Source organism: Myotis nattereri (assembly GCF_964212035.1).
Source record: "Myotis nattereri genome assembly, chromosome: 17".
Taxonomy (NCBI): Eukaryota; Metazoa; Chordata; class Mammalia; order Chiroptera; family Vespertilionidae; genus Myotis; species Myotis nattereri.
In genome coordinates this window covers 10,585,595-10,608,548 of record NC_138092.1, presented here as the reverse complement: position 1 = coordinate 10,608,548, position 22,954 = coordinate 10,585,595, and the positions used below count along the sequence as shown (strand labels likewise).

The 22,954-nt window shown below is 41.9% G+C and overlaps 1 protein-coding gene across 9 annotated transcripts in view; it reads right to left on the bottom strand.

The window, feature by feature from the left end:
* The window catches only part of MTDH (metadherin), a 61,300-nt gene extending 47,189 nt beyond the window's left edge, over positions 1-14,111 (bottom strand). For all 9 annotated transcript variants that reach the window (XM_081110888.1, XM_081110890.1, XM_081110893.1 and 6 more), the window contains exons 1-2: positions 13,388-14,111; positions 2,045-2,146 (exon numbers count right to left, since the gene is read on the bottom strand). In XM_081110888.1, the coding sequence (XP_080967014.1) occupies positions 2,045-2,146; positions 13,388-13,765 (480 nt within the window). In that variant the 5' untranslated portion in view covers positions 13,766-14,111. The remainder of the gene's footprint in view (positions 1-2,044; positions 2,147-13,387) is intronic.
* Between the last annotated feature and the right edge of the window lie 8,843 nt (positions 14,112-22,954).

Here is a 22,954-nt window from a genome sequence, read left to right as displayed (position 1 = left end):
TGTTCACTATCACAGCTTAGAGTGCAATTATTTACTGTCTAGGCAAATTGTACTCCTCAAAGTGCCCAAGATGTGGCTCTGAGAGAAAAACAAATATACAATAATGTATATTATGATAAATAAGTAGATCTAAGATAATGTTTGTTTACAAAGAAAAATATGAAGTCTAAAAATATCACTTATTTTAAACACACAACAATATAGTGCAATAGCATTAAAAACTACCTGAAACGAGTCTCACTTGGACTGAACCAAGTTAAAAAGCATAAATTCAAGATTCAAGATGATCAACAGGAACACTAGCCATGAGTTGTAGCGTTTATTATGCAGAAAGTGAAAAAAATAGGCAACAAACCCAAAGTAGAAGCTTTGTTCTGAAAGAGCAACAGCAAATGAGAGGAGGTACTGTCAAAGGATTAAAAAGCGCGCGGGCTCTCATATCAGGATGAGTGGGTTCAAATCCTAGTTCAGAGACTGAAATTAGTGAAACCACAAAACCCTTCTATGCTTCAGAGCCCTTATCTTACAAAACGGGCGATTATTACCTACCTAACAGGTTGTGGATCAGAAATAATGCACAGCAGTAAAAAGCACAGACTTTGTAGTCAGATGGGTCTGGGTTAGAACGAACTATACTTTTATTAGCTTAGGGTAATTTAAGCCTCAGGTTTCTTATTTGTAAGACAGGTGTAATACTGCCGCCTCAGTGCTCTTGTGAGGATACATAGAGCAGTGTGTATAACTAGTCTATAAAGTCTTAAAAGTACACCCAATAAGTGCTCAATAACTCATCCCTACCAGATATATGTAAATATATTCACACATATACATGTACCTCACCTTACACAATGCCTGCCACATTATAGATACTTAACAAATGTCAACTGTTATAATTATTTCCTATCACAAATTTCAGAATATAAACTTCAAACTGGTTTTACATCTGATACACCCAATCTATATATGATTAATCAATCAGAGTTAAATGGTATTTCATTCATTAGTCCAATTACAAATTTTCCAGAATAATTCAGAGTGGAAGCAGAGGTAAGTATAAAATGCTTATTAGTAGAGAGAAAGCCCAGGAACAAGGAAACACTAAATGGGAGAAGGATAATTCCATATTGAGCATATAAACTATTCATGGTATAAAGTCACAATCCCTAAATTGTATGCTTATTTGTTAATACAGTCATTTACTATTTATTTTTCTCCCAAAGACAAAGTTAGACATAAATGTAATTCTTTCCTACAACTACCCTTCATATTAAGCCATCCTACCTGCAGCTATCTTAGCCCTAGGTTACAGGGAGAGAATTGGTTTCATCAGTTCTTCAGTTATTTTGAAAATGCAAGCATTAAGAAACTGTAGCAACTATTTCATTTCACTATGCTACAGAGCTGGAGCTGCACCCTGGTTCTTAGAAATCAGTTACCTATCTGTAATTGTTTTTTCTGAGAAGGAGTTATGCATGTACCGGGTTAATAAAAAATGGAGAGGGGGAGTACCAAAAGGAATTAAATGGAACATCTTTCTTCCACAACAGAAGGAAACACTGTTAACAGTTTCTTGTATATTTTGCCTATTCACAAACTAAATTAAGTCAAATAAAATGGTCAGTTCTAATACTGACCATTTTAAATAAAATCCCAGGATTTGTTAGACTGTCTTATTTGAAAACTTAGGGTGCACATCCAAACATTTTAATAATAACCTGAGTACAGAGCATTTTCTTTTGTTAAAAAAGTTAAACTGTCACAACAGAAATCTAAAACAATACCAAAGGACAATTTTGCTAAGCTTTTTATGCCAGAAATGCACTAACAAAGGTAATACAATTTTGTTTTCAAATAAGAGGTATATTACATATCTGGAACCTTCACCACCTATCCATTCGCTTTGATAAATTTAGATCTTTGGTTTTCCTTGAAGGGGGAGTGGGTAATATCTACAATTTTGTGAAAAAGAAAAGCATATTTTTTTTTACATGTCACTCTCTTTATTTAGAGCCTTGCATCTAATTTTATATGCTCCCAAACTTACCTTTTCATTTTTCTTATCTGTCTCTAATGGCTGCTTTGCTGTTACACTTCGAGGAGTTCGGACAACTTCTTCCTCAGCCACTTCAACAGTCCGTCCATTTGGCTGCATAAGGAACAGAAAAAGATGCTTGTTATCAAATTGCTTGGCAGATCAAACCAAAGATTTATATTCAGAAAAAAGAATATACTACAATCAAATTCTTCCCCCAACCCAAATTAAAAAGGTTTCTGCCTGGCCGTAGGGATTCAGTTGGTTGAGTGTGCACGGAAAGGTTGCTGGTTCGATTTCCAGTCAGGGCACATCCTGGGTCTTGGGTTTGATTCCCCCGTTGGGGCATGTATGGAAGGCAACTGATTGATGTTTCTCTCTCACATGGATGTTTCTCTTTCTCTCTAAGCGTGTCCTTGGGTCAGGATTTAAAAAAAAAAAAAAAAAAAGGTTTTTGTATAGCCATGTTATCTAATACTTGATGGACCTAATATAGAGGCCAACAAAGTTAACCCAATAACTGTGTTTTATAATATAACAATAAACTTATAAACAAAATTCTGTACCACAAATTTATGTTCTGACCTCACCCAGGTATCAGCCCCTTGAACAAAAAATAATGGCATGGCCCTAACCGGTTTCGCTCAGTGGCTAGAGTGTCGGCCTGCAGACTGAAAGGTCCCAGGTTCGATTCTGGTCAAGGGCATGCACCTTGGTTGCGGGCACATCCCCAGTGGGAGGTGTGCAGGAGGCAGCTGATCGATGTTTCTCTCTCATCGATGTTTCTAACTCTCTATTCTTCTCCCTTCCTCTCTGTAAAAAAAATCAATAAAATATATTAAAAAATAAAAAAATAAAAATAATGGCATGAAAGCAGGAAAAAGAACTCAACTGTATTTGCACTCTGACCACTATGCATCTGTGTAGTCTCAGAATATTTCACTCATTATCCTTTTTTTACACCTTATTTCTACATCTATAAAATGATAGGTCTGATCCATTCTAAAGCCACCCAACTTTTTCACTAAGGGGCCAGACAGAGCCATAGATGACACATAAATGAGTATGACTATGTCCCCCCAAAACACAGGCGGAGGGCCAGAACTGGTCCATGGACGATGCTTTGTTGGCCTCTATATTAGGTAATCCCTAATGTCCCCTGTAATTCTATAATCTAATGGTGCTACTGTTCTGGGATTAGAAGTTTTTACAGCCCTAGCCGGTTTGGCTCAGTGGATAGAGCATCAACCTGCAGACTGAAGGGTCCTGGGTTTGATCCCGGTCAAGGGCACACGCCAGGGTTGCGGGCTTGATCCTCAGTATGGGACGGGCAGGAGGCATCCAACCAATGATTCTCTCTCATCACTGATGTTTCTATCTCTCCCTCTCCTTTCCTCTCCGAAATCAATAAAAATACATATTAACAAAAAAGAAGCTTTTGTAAACCCACTGCCATAGCTTAAAAAGGCTACTTCAGCTTTCCTGACACTCCTAAAATAAAATGATAGCACTTAAGAGGTGTTCATGAATAGAATTAAGTATGTAAATACCAACTTTGGCTTCTAATCATAATCACTAGGGTGGTTTTTTTTGTTTGTTTTGTTTTTTTGTGTGTTTTTTAAATAAGCATTTCTGAGCCCACTCTCCCCTATTTAAATTCAGGAATGTGAAGAATGGGACCCAGGTATCTAACTTTTCTTTCTGGGTACTACTACTTTTTTCACTTGCCCATTCTCCTCATATTCAGAACAGTAAGTTAGTAAATCAATATATTAGTTTCAACTGCTTTATTTCCAGTTCTTCAGAATAGACTTCTATCAGATTACTAATTATAGCAGAGCTATACTAAAAAACAACAACATGAATGTTCAGTTTCTATAATGTGACATTATCTGCATTTGTAGGAAATTATCAGGAACTAGAGGCCCGGTGCATGAATTTGTGCACCAGTGGGGTCCCTCGGCCTGGCCTGCGGGATCGGGCTGAAACCGGCTCTCCAACATCCCCTGAGCGGTCCTGGATTGTGAGAAGGTGCAGGCCAGGCCGAGGGACCCCACTGGTGCACGATCAGGGCTGGGGAGGGATGTGGGAGGTTGGCCAGCCTGGGAGGGCTCCAGGGCGTGTCCGACCCATCTCACTCAGTCCCAATTGGCTGCACCCCAGCAGCAAGCTAACTTACCAGTCTGAGCATCTGCCCACTGGTGGTCAGTGCACGTCATAGTGAGTGGTTGAGCAACCTTAGCATATCATTAGCATATTACGCTTTGATTGGTTGAACGGACGACCAACCAACCGGACACTTAGCATATTAGGCTTTTATTATATAGGCTATGCAGTTGGAAAAGGAGACCATTAATATTCTAAAGCCCAATCTATAAGATTCCCAAAGACTTATAGCAGAAAAATCAAAACAAAAGCTGTCTTTTAGCTGATTAAATTCCTAATTAATCCAAATTTAATCTGCTGGGTCTTAAGCAACATTAATAAAAGCCCTTGGATTTTAGAGTCTTCTTTTGGAGGAAAGCCAGCTCTTCAATTGTTTACAAGGTAATTTGAGTGGTAAAAACTCTTTGTGTGTGTGTTACCCGTTTAAATCTTGGCTACCACAGACAGACAGAAAGCATGAGTGAGGACCCTTTTTTTGCATCTGCACTGGAGTCTAAGCACCAGACAGTAACTGCTTCAGGTCTGTCAAATAGATGCATTTTAAACAACTTGTAAAGTCAGATAGCTAATGCCACAACCAGATCTCCTCACTCTTCCTTCTAATTTTCTTCTGTGCTCTTTTGCCATTTTAATGCTGCCTCTTCTAATCTCTGAGTATATGTATGTGGGAAGGTGTGGGAATTGGGAGGAGAGGCAGTGCACAAAGAAAGGTAAGAAGCTCCAAAAAGGAGTTTGGACTTAGAGCCATATCCACATCAGGAATATAAAACTATAATTCTGCTTCCCAATATTACCATCTTACTTGTCAATTTTCATGCTATTTCTTAGTTCATACTATCCTCTCTAGCCAGGCCTACTTTTTCTGATTTCTTGTTCTATGCAAGCCTTGCCAACTGAACTATCTTGCAGCTCCAACTGAAGTTTCCCATCTCTTTTACTGGCAGCTCACAAAGCTTACATCTGCAAACACTTCATTTAACTAATCCATTCAGGAAACTCTTCATCATAGTCACTTATATAGCACCTCCATTTTACTCATGACAATGACTGCACTGAGTCATTTAAATTTACTTACTAACTGCTAAAAGGTGAGAAATTAGGTGGTTAAAAACTATCTTAACCTATTAAAATATTCAATGCAATTCCTTTGAGAAAAACTGTGAACACTGTTCTTTCAGCCTCCCAGGTAAAAGATGAAACAATCTTTCCTTTTAAACAAATATACAGAGTCTGAGGTCCTCAATCAGTGAAAAGCAGTGGGAACACTGTTTCCATTTCATAGGCTTTGGAATGATAGGCAAGCCAAACCCTGTGCCAATTTTACTTCCTTCTTTGCAACATCAACTTATGTAAAGGCTATAACTGTAGTGGTTCTCTCTGGTTTATGCAGATATCCCAATTTTTCAATCGCTCTTGGGCTTCATATAGCTCTCATAATTACTGGGATTCCATAAGTCATCAGCAACTCCCCACAATGGTTGACACCATAATAACCCTCCTATCCCAAGAGTAAAGTCAACAGAATTCTCCAGTAGCAGGAAAAAGGACACACCATAGTGGTGGAGCCTCTCCTATTCATTGGCAACATTAACCTGTCCTTTTATTCTGCCACTAACTGGTTAAGAAGGCCTTATCCTGGAAAATTATTAACCATATTTAAATTAGCATATCCCCAAATGAAAGCATATTATGTGAATCTGCTCACATGAAAAGCAACTAATTGCCAAACAACACTTCAAATACAATGTGACTGCCAATTAAGGTTTTATTTTCTCTGATCATGGAGTCTTAAAATATATGGTGTTTGTTCAGATTAACCATTACACAGGCCTCTCATTGTACCTAGTTCTAAAATTTTTTGAAAACCGAGGTGCTCCCCTCGGGGGCCAACCAAAGTTCATTTCACATATAGCACACAATCGACACTTTACTTTATATATATGTTTTAGTTGATTTCAGAGAGGAAGGGAGAGGGACAGAAACAATAATGATGAGAATCATTGATCAGCTGCCTCCTACACGCCCCCTACTGAAGCCTGAGCCCACAACTTGGGCATGTGCCCTTGACTGGAATGGAACCCAGGACCCTTCAGTCAGCAGGCTGACACTCTATCCACTGAGCCAAACCGGCGAAGGCCACAATCTATATTTTAAATGAGACCACCTAAGAATGTCCTTCAAATATGGTAAAATCAACCAGTAACAGAAAATTACCATTTCTTAAGTACATAAATACCAGGCACTGACTGGGCTAGGGACTCTCAGGGAACAAAGACATATGACAGAAATTTGCCTTCCAGGAGTTTGAAAGTTCAGAAGACTAAGAAGAGATTCTTAATAGACTTATACTCCATTTGAGCAGCCTTTACAATATTTGTTAAACTGGTTCTAAATTGCAAAAGAATCTATATCTAAGGTAAGCACACATAAGTTTTAACATTTGATGTCTAAAATGAAACCATTCAAATCCTGTTTCAAAGGAGGCCTACTACTAGTATATGGTGACAGAAGATGATTTGACTTTGGGTGGTTGAGCACACAAGTGCAATATACTTCCATCACAGAAATGTACACTTGAAGCCTTTATGATCCTATTAAACAATGCCACTCCAATTACTTTAATCTTTAAAAATTCTACTTTCGCCGAAACCGGTTTGGCTCAGTGGATAGAGCGTCAGCCTGCGGACTGAGGGGTCCCAGGTTCGATTCCGGTCAAGGGCATGTACCTGGGTTGCGGGCACATCCCCAGTGGGAGATGTGCAGGAGGCGGCTGATCCGATGTTTCTCTCCCATCGATGTTTCTAATTCTCTATCTCTCTCCCTTCCTCTCTCTGTAAAAAATCAATAAAGTATATTAAAAAAAAAAATTCTACTTTCACTTAGTCATGTAAATTTTATTTCTAGCCACAAAACATAAAATCCATTGACTTCAAATTACTTGGAAACTTCTTAAGTTTAGAAACTAGAAGGGCAGTCTATCAACTACCAAAAAAAAAAAAAAGGCACATGAAAAAACTATGGGCTTTAGAGTTGCACAAACCTGGGATTAAGGCCCAGCTTCTACATTTAATCACTGTGATTTTAAGCATTTTCCTTGACTTAACCCTCAATTTCATCATTTGTAAATATGAAGAAAATATGTACTTGTCTTATATAGGTTCCTGGTGAAAATGATAGTAAATGGGAGAACATATGAAAGTATAATTTGTTTAAGAAACAGTTTCTTCTCTTCAATATCCTTTCCTCTCCAAAGCTCTGATGGCCCATATCCTTATCCTCATGTTCCAGCATTCAGCTCATTTTCATACTAACAAGCTCTAAACAAATGTTAAGTCCTGATGGTCAAGAGGGCTGAAAACGGTACGTGGATCCTTCAGGCCCAATGCTCTGGACAAATTCTTTTGGGAAGTTAACAGAATATAAATGATAAGTAAATATAGCCTTTCAGAGGCTAGAAATAGTTCAGGCTTGCTCTAGAGCAGTGGTTCTCAACCTTCCTAATGCCGCGACCCTTTAATACAGTTCCTCATGTTGTGGTGACCCCCAATTTCATTGTTACAAATTGAACATAATTAAAGCATAGTGATTAATCACAAAAACAATATGTAATTATATATGTGTTTTCTGATGGTCTTAGGCGACCCCAGTGAAAGGGTCGTTCGACCCCCAAAGGAGTCGCGACCCACAGGTTGAGAACCACTGCTCTAGAGACAGTAATAAAATGTTATCTTTCTTTTTTTTAAAAAAAGCTTGTAGTTTCATCATTTACTAAGAAAATTACATAAATTTCACTTGTGTCCATTCACTTACTACCTAGGAAGTGAACACGATAGAGTACAGTAAACCCTGGACCTTGATTTAAGGGATAAAATTTCAGATCTGCATGTCATATGTGAAAATTAACACCGTTAATTTTAAAATGCTTTTATCCAAGATTTTGCTTATAAGTAAACTCATGGGTTATTTTCTGTTATTAATTCACTTATTTTAAACAAATTTTAGCAAATAGGCCACATGTTGAAAGGAACACTGTAGTAATTTCGCTGACGTAAATAAATATTACATATCTACAACTATATAGTCTGCTTACTTAACTTATTTTTATTGATTTCAGAGAGAGGAAGTGAGAGAATCATCAATGATGAATCATCCATTGGCTGCCTCCTGCACACCCACTACTGGGATCAAGCCTGCAACCTGGGCATGTGCCCTGACTGGGAATTCACCCGGGAATAGAACCGTGACCTCCTGATTCATAGGTCAATGCTCAACCATTGACCCACACCGGCCAAATGAGATGTTATTTTAACTACTCTGTTCAACATTTAGTTCAACAAATAATTATCAAAGGCCATTCATTATATGCCAGGCATATTAATCTAGTGGAGGGAAAAGATCCCAAAAAAGTAAATGGATAAATAAATAATTTACAAACTGTGAATAACTATAATAAAGGTAACATACAAGGGGTTTAGACAGAAAATAGAAGGGGATGCCTATTTCAAACAGGGTGATCAGAAAAGGATTTTCTGGAGAGGTGAGCTCTAAGGGTTGATAAAAATAGTGGGACAAGATTGTTCTACAAGTGTTAATCATAACTCATGTAAAAGCACTGGGTTGTGAAAATGTTTGAAGAACTGAAAAAAGATCACTATAGTTGGAGGTAGCAAATGAGAGGAAACTAACACAAAATCAGCTTCTGAAGAAAAAGAGATACTAGGCCATAAACAAAAGAAGTTTAGATTTAAAATGCAAAAGCTACTGAAATGTTGGTTTTAGACAAGATGAGGTGATTTGTTTTTAAAAAGACTCCTTACTAGGGTGTTGAGAAAGGATTGGAGGCAGTCAACAGAAGCTACTTGTAAGCTAAGGTGGCAGTAAAATAAGTAGATTGAATATATATTTTGGAGGTAAAATTGATGGTACTTGCTGATTAAATTATGAGAAGAAAACACAAAGATGTGGGGAAATGGGAAGAATCAAGAATGATTCTGTGTTTTGGCAGGAAATTATGTTTTGGAGATGTTAAAATTTGAGACAAATGTCAGATTTCCAATTGGAGATACCAAGTATACATCTAGACATTAGGTTAGAAGATGAGAGGAATGGTCCAGTTACAAATATTGACTAATCTACAGTTGATCCCCATAATCCGTGGATTCCATACAGGCAAGTTTGCTTACTCACTAAAATTTATTCCTAACCCTAATACTTGAGGTGCTTTCCTGATCACTTTGTAGACAGCTTAAAAAAATAAAATAAAAAAAAATCTGAGTCGCCCCACAGGCAACACTCTGCCTTTTTGTTTTAGCTTTCATGAAATACAAAAAATAAACACATGAAAAAGACTAACTCTAACTGGGAAGCTAGGAAAGGCTTTATAGGAGAAGTAGCACTGTAGTTGGGCCTTTTTGAAGGATAGGTAGAAATTGGTAGAGACACAAGAAAGACCTTTTAATAGACGAAAATAATATAAATAAAGAGATGCAGAAGTCTAGCTAATGGTCATTCCTGTGGGGTAATGGTAAGAGATGAGGCAGATCATGAAGAGGCTTGAGTGCCATGACATAGGCTGGATTTTATTCAAAAGGTGATGGGAAACTACCGAAAAGATGTGAACAGGAAAATCACATGATTACAGTTGGGCTTTAAAAAATTTAACTGACATGAGTGGGTACAATGGATTGGCAACAGAAACCGAAAGCAGGAAAACTAGTTAGGATCTGTTAGGACAGTCCAAGCAAAAGGTAACAAAGCCCAACTATAGGGTAGTAGCAGTGACACTGGAAAAGAAATAATAATTATAAAAGATACTACATGCTATTAGAATGACCTATTGGCTGTAGATAGATGGACCTTACAAAATGTTAGCCCAATGAGGCAAAAAGATGGTTCACAGGACTGTTTACCAGGCATGAGGAATAGGAGTAATTGTTAAAGACCAGTTATCTGAGATCTTACATCCATCTAAGTAATTGCTCAGATTAAGTCAAATTCTTACTGAGTGCCTGTTTAATACTCACATTGAGCTAGGTGTCATGGAAAATGCATGTAAGATAACAATGATTTCCAAAAATACCAAGAACTAAGCCTAGTGGAAAGTGCCACCCCCATCACTTTTAAATAAACTGCAATTCATGCCATAAAAGACCTATGGTAAGGTATTAGAAGATAAAAACCAACCTAATATAAGAATTAAAAAACACCACCACCACTTATGACTCTAAAAATAAAAACAACCTACTAGAAATAAATTTTGAAAATTTGTGTTGCAAAATTTGGAGGGATTTAAGAGAAAATTAAAAATAATGGGGCGAAAAGGAAGAAAATAAAACTATGGTTTACATAACTGAATCCACTTGAATAAGTGTATCCTAAAATGCCTATCAGAATGACACAGTAATAAAGAAATGGATAAGATTAAATCTGAATGAATTTAGAAACCTCTTAATGCTATACAGTTCTTATGATCCTATTCCAGTGAGTGATTTTCAGACTAACAGGCAAGGATTTACCAAGGGAGCTTGTTAAAAATGCAGATTTCCTGGACCCATTCAGAAATTTTGAATTTACAAGATCTGTAGAGAGGCTCAGGAGTCTACAAATGTTAACAAGCATTCAAAATGACCCTACTACAAGTAGTCAGGGGTTAACACTTTGAGGAATCCTGCAGTGTTTTAACTTAACTAAGACCTTGAATTTATAAACAAGATAAGCTAAACAGAGCAAGGTTAAATGCCTTACTCAAGTTTAGATTCCCCATCTCTGCCAGGCTGACAGAGTTGGGCCTTTGCTGTTTCTTCAGCCTCTCCCACTATCCTGCTCCTCTGTGACTATGTCTTTCATTGCCACCTGGGCCCACAATGGGGTTGCATTGTTAATTTTTCTGAGTATATCTTTTTCCACAACTGGAGTAAAAAGTTCCCTAGGGAGAAACTGAGCTTTTAACTTTTGTATCCCCTTCCCGGTGAAATATGAATACTGTATTCCTTTTTACAGGAATTTGCAGAGTATCCTGCTTTCCTCCCAAGTGTATGAGTACTAAAAAAAGGGAATTTGTACTTCTTAGCCCTACAAAGCAGTGTTTTCTAACTGTGGGTCATGTCTCATACATGTGACATGTGACAATTTAGTGGGTCACAAATATCATTAAAGAAAAACAAACAGAATAGTTAGATATGTGTATGGGAGGGTACTGTAGTATAAAGATATTTCTTATTGTAGGTTGCAGTCAAAAAGGTTTGAAAGCCACAAGTTTGTAAATGTTGACAAACTCCAACACACATTTTTACCATTAAATAGACAAAAATATTTTCTCACCCAATTAACATTCAACCATGTTTTTTTTTCTTCCCATTCTCCACTCCCCAACGCTAATAGATTTGTTTACTCATTTCCCCTTCCTTAATTTAAATGAAAAGGAGAAGGGATATGCCCTAGGTCTGATGAGCATTTTTCACAGGAGTCTGTGTTCTTCAGATGAGTCATCTGAGCGTTATGATGCACTTCAGATGGGCTCTTGGAGCACCTCTCGATTCAAGTCTAGTCTATCTGCAATTTTAGGCGCCCCAAACAGGGCTTTGAAATTTTCACAATCCGCTTCATCTACACAGGGATGAGGCTTATTAATGCATGTGGTGTTTTTTCCCCCCCAAGATCCTCTTTTTTCATCTTGGGGCCAGGTTCTCTATTTCCACCATAACCTTACTTTCTGGTAATCCTTGATGTTCTCGACAAATTTAAACATAGCTACATATGCTCCAAATAAGTACTATTTTCTCTTCTATTACTTAAAGTTAGTATTCCTATTGTCAAAGTTGTACCCCTTTCTAGACAATGTATCTGGCATTCTCTTAATCAGCATGCAAAATGTTAGTATTTATCTAGGCCTAATAATGCCCTGTGACCTGTCAAGCCTCTAATGCAGCCTTATTCTTTGTACTATTATCATTACTTTCGTTTGCGTTCAAATCCCACTTCCTCTAATAACTTTCCTAAATGTTTCCCATGGAATTCAGTCTCCCACCCTCCAAGCCTCATTAACACTGCTCACACTTACACAGCACCTATCCGTTTATGCAATACTGGAGTTACGAGTCTGTCTCCTACACTAGTCTCCACGATTGGCTCTAAAACCTCAATGTATACCTCCTACCGTCCACCAAACAGCAGAGTAAAATTTCAGAGGAGGCCCTTGGCTTCATTGACTTTATTGCACTGAAAAGGCGAAGAGCTTAATTCAGTGGATCTAAAAATAGGCTAAGGAGCGGGTTCTAGTTCTGCACACCCTTCCTACTCTACTGCTCAACTGTATTTTTTTTTAAAGTAAGTAAAACGATGCAACATTTAGTGGAAGAACCACGGGGAAATGGCAACAACGGACGCAGAAACAAAACCCGAGGCGCGATAAAACGGGGGGTGATGATGCTCCCTGCCTTTCTGCACGTGGTCGGGACCATCGGAGCCCGGAAACCTGTCAGCCGGCACCATTCTGCGCCGTCATCCCCGTCGACTCTCTCTCGAACCCTCCCCACGCCACTTTGCTCAACTTGCCTCCGCTGTCTCCCGGGGCCACGTCCCCCCCAAAGTACATCGGACGACCGGCTCCCGCTCGCCTGGCTCCTGCCCCGGCCCCCACCGGCCCCCACCGGCCGCAGGCACACGAGTGAGCGTGGGCAACCATTTCCCTTTTAACAGCTCCTGCTAAAATGGAAGCGCCTAGACCCGGGCACCTTTCATCCCCGCCAGCCCCGTCGTTTCTGGGTCACCGTATTTATTCCCTCCCGTGGCTGCTGTCTCAACGTGACTCCAACTAGACGTCGTCTTCCGGGCGCAGTCGTCCCACCAGGTCCCACCGCCGCCCGAGGGTCCCAGGACGCGCGCAGCCGACCCGCAGGCCTCGGGGTTCCCGAAACGGCTCGACCCCCCGGGCTGTTGCATGGAAACGTAACCCCGGACCGTCCAACTCCCTTCCTCGAGGCTGTCTGACCCACCCGTCCGACGCGTCCCGAGTTTCCCCCATGTCTCCCCCCCACCCCCCAAGTAACGTGCCCACCGACCGCCGCCTCCCGGGGAGACAGACCCGCGTCCCGGCTCGCGACCGGCCCACCTCTTCCCTTTCCAGTCCCGGCTGGAGCGGGGGGCCCCTCGCCCCGCTCGCCCGCCCGCCCGCCGTTCCTCCCGACTTACTTTGGGCTTCTCGGGCAATTTCTTGCGATTCTTCTTCTTCTGCTCGTCGCCCCGGAGACTCTTGAGCAGGGCCAGGTCGTCGGGGGCCGAGGCCGGCGCGGCCGCCTCCTCCCGCCGGCGGGGCGGGCTCCTCCGCTTCTTGCGGGCGCCGGCGCACGCCGCGGCCCAGCCGTAGCCCAGCAGGCAGAGCAGCAGCAGCCCGAGCGCGCCCGTGCCCACCAGGATCACCCAGCCCGGGTACCGCTTCGGCTCCAGCCCCAGGTCGAGGCCCAGCTCGGTGCGCAGAAAGCCCAGGCCGACCGAGAGCATTTCTCGCAGCCGCGCCGAGCCCTCCTCGGCCTGTCGGGCCAGCTCGTCCTGCCAGCTCCGTGCAGCCATCTTCCCTCCCGTCAGATGGACTCGAGGGATGACGCTGGGGCGCACGACGCCGCGGGAGACTCAAGGGAAGTGAGAGAGGGCCGGGCCGACGGCCTCAGGCCGAGCGCATCGCAGCCGCCCCTCGCGCCGGAGCCGGGGATCGGCCGTTGACGCCGCCGGGAGGTGCGGGGGGGCTCCCAGCTCCCCCCTCGTCAGCCTCGCTCCGCCACCGCCGGGAGGAGGGGGCGGCGGAGGGAGTGTCTCCAGTGGCGGCCGCTAAGCGGCGTCCGGGCGCCAGTGCCAGGCCGGGCTGACCTCCCTCGGCGGAACAATGGCGGCTTCGGCCGCGATCCAGCCGCGCGCGCCGGGGCGGCGGGCGAGGGGCGCGGGTCACGCGGGCGGCGGTGGGCGGGGCGGTGTGACGTAGGCGCGGGCGGGGCGGGGCGTGAGCCGCTGGGCGAGGGCGCGACTGTGGCTGTTGGCGGCGCCTCTTTCGGGCCCGGCGGAGGCGTCGGGCTCGGGGACCGGTGACGGACGGGGGCCCAGGCGGGGTTAACTGGAGGAAGCCTTCGCGGGTGGCTGGTGGCTCGGCGCTGGGAGACGTGGCGCTGCGACAGGCCAGGGGAGGGGCTCCCGGGGAAGCGGGGGTGGGGGTGGTGGGGGGTGGCGGCGGGGGAGCGGGGAGGGGGGAGGAGGGTGCAGGGTGAGCAGCAGGGTGGCGGGGTCTAGGTCAAAGTCTCCCTAGCAGGGTAGGTTTTCTTCATTCTGATTCGGGGGGTGGCGCCGTCAGGGAAATGGGTGTTTTCCCTGAGTCACGGGCGGGCTGGGTGCTCCCAGCGGAGCCCGAGGCCGGGCCCTCGGAACAGGGCCGGGGTGTGATGCCCGGATCGGGGGGTGCCCCTCCTCGGGGCCGGCTGGCCGCGAGCTGCGGCGCTGCGCGTCCTTCCGTTCATTCATTCCGGCTCCCGGAGTTCAAAAGCTCGTGGGCGGCACTGTTTTCCTACTAATTTACAGCTTTAATTAGAAACGAGAGAATCGCATTAGAGTGTGTTTACACGTAGGAAGTGGCTGCCTTGTTGCACTTTCAGCTTTTCTACAAGACCACGAAGGAGTTGTAAAAAAAATTCTGTTTTTATAAGCTGTGTTGAAGGATAGGAGGAAATGAATTACCTTTTCAGGTTTTTAATGACCAAGATGAGGTTTTGGGATTACGTTAGGTTTCTTTTAAAATTCCATTCAATGATAATTAGCATGAAAAAAGTGTCTTAAGCGAGCTAAATAAAATACAGGCTTTCTCAAAGACTAATGAGACCTTGAACGCCAAAAGTGTGTGAGAGAGCAGTTTGACCTACTTGGCAAGTGCTGTAATGCATGTTGTGATTGATGGGTGGGAGTTTTGTAAATAATAAAAATAAATCACTGCCCTGGCTGGTGTGGTTCAGTTGATTGAGTCTCCCATACACCGGAAGGTTGGCGGTTCGATTCCTGGTTGGGTGCTTGGAGGAGGCAATTGACAGGTGTTTCTCTCCCCCTCTCCCTTCCTCTCTCACTATAAGGTCAGTAAAATAAAATTTAAAAACATACTTTAAAAAATTACTGCTAAGCTTTATATATAGACTTACAATTAAAGACTGTAATTTACAAGGCCCAAAACTTTGATGTTATCAGGATCTGCTTTAACTCTCAAAGGCTCCAAGTTTTATTTATGTTTATGAAGTTAGATTTATAAGCTATGTTTATGTTTTGTTTTCAGAGACATGAGGGTGATGACTTTGCTAAGAATTTCCACTGCCCATTTTGTAATTGGGGCAGGGTGCGTGTGTGTGTTGGGCAGGGGGGGAGGGGTGTCCCTCATCCTCACCTGTTGCTTGTGGGAGTGGAATTCTGCTATATCCCAGAAAAAGAATTTTCTGAGACTTGCAAGGGAGGATGAAATATTGAAGAAAGCTTTATTTCTGTGGAATTATCCCCCTGAGTTTCCAACGTCCCGTCCCTTTGTCCCACCAAGGAAGAAGTGTGGCTATGGCTTCCATAGGGCTGGAATAAAAGCCGGTGTTAGGGCATAGTCCACTCCTGCGTGAGGCTAATTTAATTTGTGTTCCCAACGGCAGTCCATCAGTCCATTGCATGTGGGGTCTGCATTGGCTGTGGGAACCAAGAGAGAGAATTCCTTTCGCAGGGGTGGGGAACCTTTTCCTGCCATCGGCCATTTGGATATTTATAACATCTTTTGTGGACCATACAGAATTATCAGCTTAAAAATTAGCCTGCTATATTTGGTCAAACGTTTAATTAGTTCACCCCTAATGTTTTGGCAGGGCCAGACCAAGTGATTTTGTGGGCATTATATGGCCCATGCGCCAGACGTTCCCCACCTCTGGTTTAGGGGATTATGTATTCTCAAATTTTAGGGGCTTGCAGTGGGTCATGCCTATTCTGGCCAATGATCTGTTCCCAGGTGTGGCTGGCAGACACCTCTGTAGTCACTCCAACTTCACTGAGCATGGTCTATTTCCCCTTTGTGGGACCCCATCCCCCAGTGTTCTGCAGGGGATGGGCTAGTGGTTCCCTGGGGAGTGCAAAGTTGAAGCTTCCTGGTGAAGCTGTCCAAATGACATGCCTATAATGCCTGGCTTCCCTTTTGCTCCTTTGCTATTATTAACTAGCTAATTAGAATTGTATCAATTCCAGGTTAACACCAGTGGATTTATGAATTAAGCTATTGTACAATGATACAGGATTTGCCTCTTACTTTGGCAGCCTAGCAAGGATTGATTATATAAAATCATTATCACCTTTTTTTTTCTTTAATCTTTACCCAAAGATATATTTCCACTAATTCTAGAGAGAGTAGAAGGGAGAGAGAAAAACATTGATTGGCTGCCTCCCGCACACGCCTGACCAAGGACTGAATCCATAACCTAAATATGTGCCCTGACTGGGAATCAAACCTGCAACCCCTCGGTGCACAGGACAGCGCTCCAACCAAGCAAGCTGCTTGGCCAGGGCCATTATTATCTTTTTTTCATGACTGTCCTTTAACCTTAAAAATAAAATACATGTTTATGTATTTGGTAGTACAGATATAATCATTTTTACATATAACTTTATCGTCATCCTTTCACTTAATCATATGTATTTTACTTACTTTTTAAACCTCATCTGAGGATGTCTTTTTTCTTTAATTATTTCTTCTTTTAGAGAGAGGAGGGGGGAGAGAAACATCAATGTGAGAGAGACACATCCATTGGTTGCCTCCTGCACTCGCCCCTACCAGAGGCCGGGGATTGAGCCTGCAGCCGAGGTATGTGCCCTTGACCGGGAATCAAACCTGAAAACCCTTTGGTGTGAAGGCCAGCCTCTAACCACTGAGCAACTGGCCAGGGCTCACATAATTATATTTTAAAACACTATTTACTGTTTTGCATTTATCGTGGTCACGAACATTCATGTCAGTTGATAAAACCCATCTAATAAAGCTCACAGGAACACACCTGTGAGCAGCAGAATGAAATTTAGGTAAAATTTAAATGAAGCAATGTTTTGAAAAACTCAAAGCAAAGCAGACTGTGTGTGAGAGAGTTAATATCAAACCTGAGCCTGAGTAAACGCAGAATCCTCATTCTGTGGAAATGACAAAGGTATTCGGTTTAGACTATAATATAAAGAATAAAAATATTTATTTGATTAAAAGGAACTGCAGCCCAGAGACACGATTCAGGAAGCAACCTAAATTATGTTCCAGGGAGAAAGAGGGGAGGCTGCTTTTTATAGTGAAAGTTCCTCCCCAGGTTCTCAGATTCATTTGACATAAATGGGATATCCAAATTTGTATACTTCTGATTGGTCCGAGTCAGTAGTCCTGATTGGTCGTTATGGAGCAATTCTGATTGGATGGGGCAGGTCTTAGTCCTTTGGTGGAAAGACAAAACCAAGAGCTCCATTTAATAATTGACTTGGCTGGGTAATTAAGCAGGGCATAGTGCAGGAAGCCAGGAGTCCAAACTGAGGTTCTTCCTGGTATATAGAGTATATGAGAGGCCCTTGCCAGCAAATGGCTGCCAGGGATAATAGGGTGTTTACAAAATCTTTAACATCACCAAGGAGGGAGAGATTCTTTCTGCATAGGATAGAGGAGCACTTTTAATGCAGTATGTTTAGGTTAAGTCTTGAAGGATGAGAATTGCCCCACAGACGGTGACCAGCGGCAGCTCTGACACTTCCATTACAGAGGAAGGGCAAATAGCAATATTAAAATATTTCTTCTAATTATTTGCCTTTCAATGTGCACGAATCTGTGCACCGGGCCACTAGTATATCTAGAAAATGGTGAGTACTGCTCTGTAACTAGTGATAAAGTCCTTAACATTTTGGTGAAGGACTGAAGAAAAGGGAATCGTCAACCATGACTCCTATCTCCGATTAGACAGGTGGTGGTGCCATTCACTGAAACGGGGAATACTGGGAAAGAACTAAATTTAGCTAGCCAAGATAGTAACTTGCTGTTATACACGTTAATTTTGAGAAGTCTAAAATACCCAGATGAAGATATCAAATAGGCAGATAGATACATGAGTGTGAACTCCAGAGGAGAAATGAGAGTTGGGGATACCTCTTGGTTTCCTTGCTTCAGTCACACTTTTCATTTGTCAATCATTTGATGCTTCTATTCCTACATGCACTTGCTCTTCCCAGGGCATGGAATTCATTTACTTGCTTTTCCTGGTTAATCCCTGATCAGGCTTCATAACTCATAGGAAACATCGTTTTCTCCCAGAGGTTGTGCCCAACCACTAGATCAGGTCACTTCCTCATGTTGCATATTTTCATAGCACCACAAATTTCCATAGTATTTCTCAAAATGTAATTTCACATTTATTGATATAATTATTTTCTCTCTCCTGACTATATTTCTGTGAGAACAGAAACTGTCTGGCTTTACTCATCAATGAACTATACCTTGCATAATGCCTGATAGATGTTCAGAAGATATTTGAAATAATAGTTGATATTAATGTGAATGATGATGAGAATAAAAAAACAATAGCTATTTACACATGGTGCAAACAAAGGTATATCCCTAATTGAAGGCATCCGTATTTTGTGCAGGTAAGACTCTCAGACGCACCTCCACCCTAGATATGCTGGCTCCTGGTACTCACGTCTTTGAGTAAGCCTACCTTGAGCATGGGAGAGACCTGTGATTTGCTCCTAACCAGTAGAATATGGCAAAGGGTGATGTGCTATCACTTGCATGCTTTATATGACATAAAATCGTAGTTCTATACACTCTTTTTTCTTTCTCTTGTTGGCTTTGGTGGAATAAACTTCCATGAGAAGGGGCCCCTGTGGCATAAAACCAAGGGTGATCTATTAACAGCCAGTAAGAAAGCAAAACCCTCACTCTGACAACCCAGAAAGAGCTGAATCCTGCCAACAATCACATGAGTTTGGAAACAGATTCTTCCCTGATTGAGCATCAGATAAGGCCCCAGTCCTGGCCAACACCTTCAGAGGGACCCTAACACAGAGCAGCCAGTGGAGCTATGTCCATATTCCTGACTTACAGACTCTGTGAGATGTTAATGTGTGTTGTTTTCAGCTTCTAAATTTGTGATTTGTTATGTAGCAATGGGTAACTAATTTTGAGATTTTGGTACCTGGTAGTGGGGTACTCCTATGATTAATACCTAAAAATGTGGGAGTGGCTTTGAAACCAGCAGTGGTCAGAGACTGGAAGAATTTTTAGGAGCATGATATAACCTAAATTGCCTTGAACAGACTCTGAGTAGAAGTATAAATTTTAAAGACACTTCCAGCCCTGGTTAGGAGGCATCATCCCAATATGCTAACCTTGCTGCCAAGGTTGTGGGTTTGATCCCTGGTCAAGGCACAAGAATCAATCAGTGAATGCATAAATAAGTGGAACAACAAGTCCATGTTCTCTCATCTATATATATAAAAGGCTAATATGCTAATATAAAAATTTCCAAGCAAAAGTGAGTTTCTTCTCAATATTTATTGAAAAATACAAGAGGAGAGAAATAAGTAAAGAGCTATAAAATAAAAGGAGTTAGGACTCGATGATTTTGAAAGTTCTCTCTCTTCAGATAAGAAAAGATGCTAAAACTGAGAAGTGGCTTCCAAGCACTGACTAGAAGGGTGACCTAAAGAAAAGAGGAGAGTGTGACTACACAACCTTTTGTTAAAGCCTCAGAAAGATCAAAGGACCAGAGTGTGCAGTCACACAAGGGAGGCTGGGGAGAGATTAGAGGTGTGCCTCAAGGAACCTCTCAGTTAAAGCACAGGTCTTTGATCCTCGGCAAAATCAGTGGGTGCCCAAGGTAGAGAAGTTCTTACCCAGGAGAAATTTTCCTTTGCCTGTCACACCATTACATGTTGGGTGCCTAGGAGGAAGAACACTCATCTTTTTAGTTTCACAGTTCCCCTCAGTTACAAGGAATTGTGCTCCAGGGGGTATATTTAATAAAACTACAAGGCATACCTTGGAGATATCGTAGGTTCGGTTCCACGCCCGCAAATAAAGCTAGCATACCAATAAAGCGAGTCATAGTCTTTTTGCTGCTGGTGGAAGGCAAGGTCTTCCATTTGTAAAAATGGCAACATCTGAGAAGCTGCCATAAAGTGAAGTGCCATAAAACGAGTTATGCCTGTACATCTAAGGAGCTTTATCTGCACCTGATTTAGATAATGAGATTTCTGGATTTTGAGCAGATGCTATAGTGCAGTGGTTCTCAACCTTCCTAGTGCCACGACCCTTTAATACAGTTCTTGATGTTGTGGTGACCCCCAACCATAAAATTATTTTTGTTGCTACTTCATAACTGTAATTTTGCTACTGTTATGAATCGTAATGTAAATATCTGATATGCAGGAAGTATTTTCATTGTTACAAATTGAACATAAAGCATAGTGATTAATCACAAAACCAATATGTAATTATATATGTGTTTTCTGATGGTCTTAGGCGACCCCTGTGAAAGGGTCGTTCGACCCCCAAAGGGGTCGCGACCCACAGGTTGAGAACCGCTGCTATAGTGGGATGAAACTCTTTAAGGCCTTAGGAGAAGCTGAATGTGATTTGCATGTGGAAGTGATGTTAATCATTGGGGACCAGAAGGTGGATTGTGGTAGGCATTTCCAAGATGGCCCCAGTGATTCCTGCCTTTTGGTATTTGTGGCTTTGTGTAATCCCATCCTCTTAAGTAACTTGCTTCTAAGAACCAGTAGACCTTCACCATTGAGAGAAGTCATTTCTATGATCAGATTTCAGAAGATTCTGACTTCCATCTGGCTAGCAGACTTTCTCCCTTGAAGGCTTTGATGAAGCAAGTTGCCTTGTTGGAGAGACATATGAGACAAAAAACCGAGGGCAGCCCGGCTGGCATGGCTCAGTGGATTAAGCATCATTCCATGCACCAAGAGGTTGCCGGTTCAATTCCTGGTCAGGGCATATGCCCAGATTTTAGGCTCAATCCCTAGTAGGGGACATTAAGGAGGCAGCCAATTGATGTTTCTATCTTCTTTCCCCCTCCCTTCCTCTCTCTCTAAAAAAATTAATAAAAAACATATTTAAGAAAAAAAAATGAGGGCAGCCAGTGTTTTTCAGTGGTTGAGCATTGACCTATGAACCAGGAGGTCACAGTTAGATTCCCAGTCAGGGCACATGCCCGGGTTGTGGGCTCGATCCCCAGTGTGGGGTGTGCAGGAGGCAGCTGATCAATGATTCTCTCTCATCATTGCTGTTTCTATCTCTCTCTCCCTCTCTGAAATCAATAAAAATATATTTTTTAAAAGAATATTATATACGTATATGTGAAGTATGGTAGCAATCATCTCAGGTAGAAACTATAGTTTAACTTTAACCCTGCTGTTTGGCTTCTGTACTTATTTGCTTTGTTTAATAATAGAAAAGTTATTTTAATTTTCTGAATTATATAAATCACCCCATTTGATTAAATACCCTATTGATTGTAATGTGGATTTCCCATTGGTTGTGGTCATACTGGTCTTAGAAAGCACATTTCCTTTACCTGGGAAGGACAGCACAGTTATCCCAAGGTCAGAGGGCTCCAGTTAACGTGTCCCTGTTGACTCCGTGTTCTGGAGACCCAAAAACTGTAATTTAGAGAACATGCTTCTGTAAACTGCTTTTTGCAAATCAGGTTCCTCATTCCAGACCCGAGGGTTCTAGATAATATAATTTAGATAACATGCTGCTTCTGCTTCTGTAAACTGCTTTTTTGCAAATCAGGTTCCTCATTCCAGACCTTGGGATGTAATCAATACCTTTGTGGTCTTTGCCTATATAAATCTGGTGTTGTGGCCATCTTATCACTATGAGATTTGGGAGAGCCGAAATGCCCCCTCATAGTCCCGGATTTGCAATAAATGTGACTCTTCAACTTCTTGAGGCGTCCATGTGTGATTCGTGGGGTACATTACAACATATGTACAGATATATACATATATATGTAAATTATTCACTGACATGGAAAGCCACTGGTAAGTGAGAAAAATAACATACTTAATATTAGTTCATTAAAATTTTAGAATATGTATATTTAGTATATGTATATGCATATACAGGGATAGAGAGAGACATCTGGAAAGGTGTTCCCCAAATCTGTACACTAGTTTACAAAACAAATAGCCATAGATAGGAACGAGAATTTTGTCCCTCCCCCCCCCCCCACTTTTTAAATATACTCTTCTGAATTGTTTGAATATTTTATATAAAAATGTATTATCCTTTTAATCAGAATAAGATAAGGTTTCTTTTTCTTTGTTGAAATTTTACCTACAGAGTAACCTTGCAGCACATCCTATGACAGTGATGGTGAACCTATGACACGCGTGTCAGAGGTGACAGGCGAACTCATTTTTTTGGTTGATTTTTCTTTGTTAAATGGCATTTAAATATATAAAATAAATATCAAAAATATAAGTCTTTGTTTTACTATGGCTGCAAATATCAAAAAATTTCTATATGTGACACGGCACCAGAGTTAAGTTAGGGTTTTTCAAAATGTTGACACGCCGGGCTCAAAAGGTTCACCATCACTGTCCTATGAGCACTCTCAAACATCACAGAGACAGAATGCACAGCTGTGCCTATATGCCAAAAAAAGCTATTGAATGTTGGTGACATTTTAAGTCTGAACAGTGACAGATGTTACAGTGGGTTAT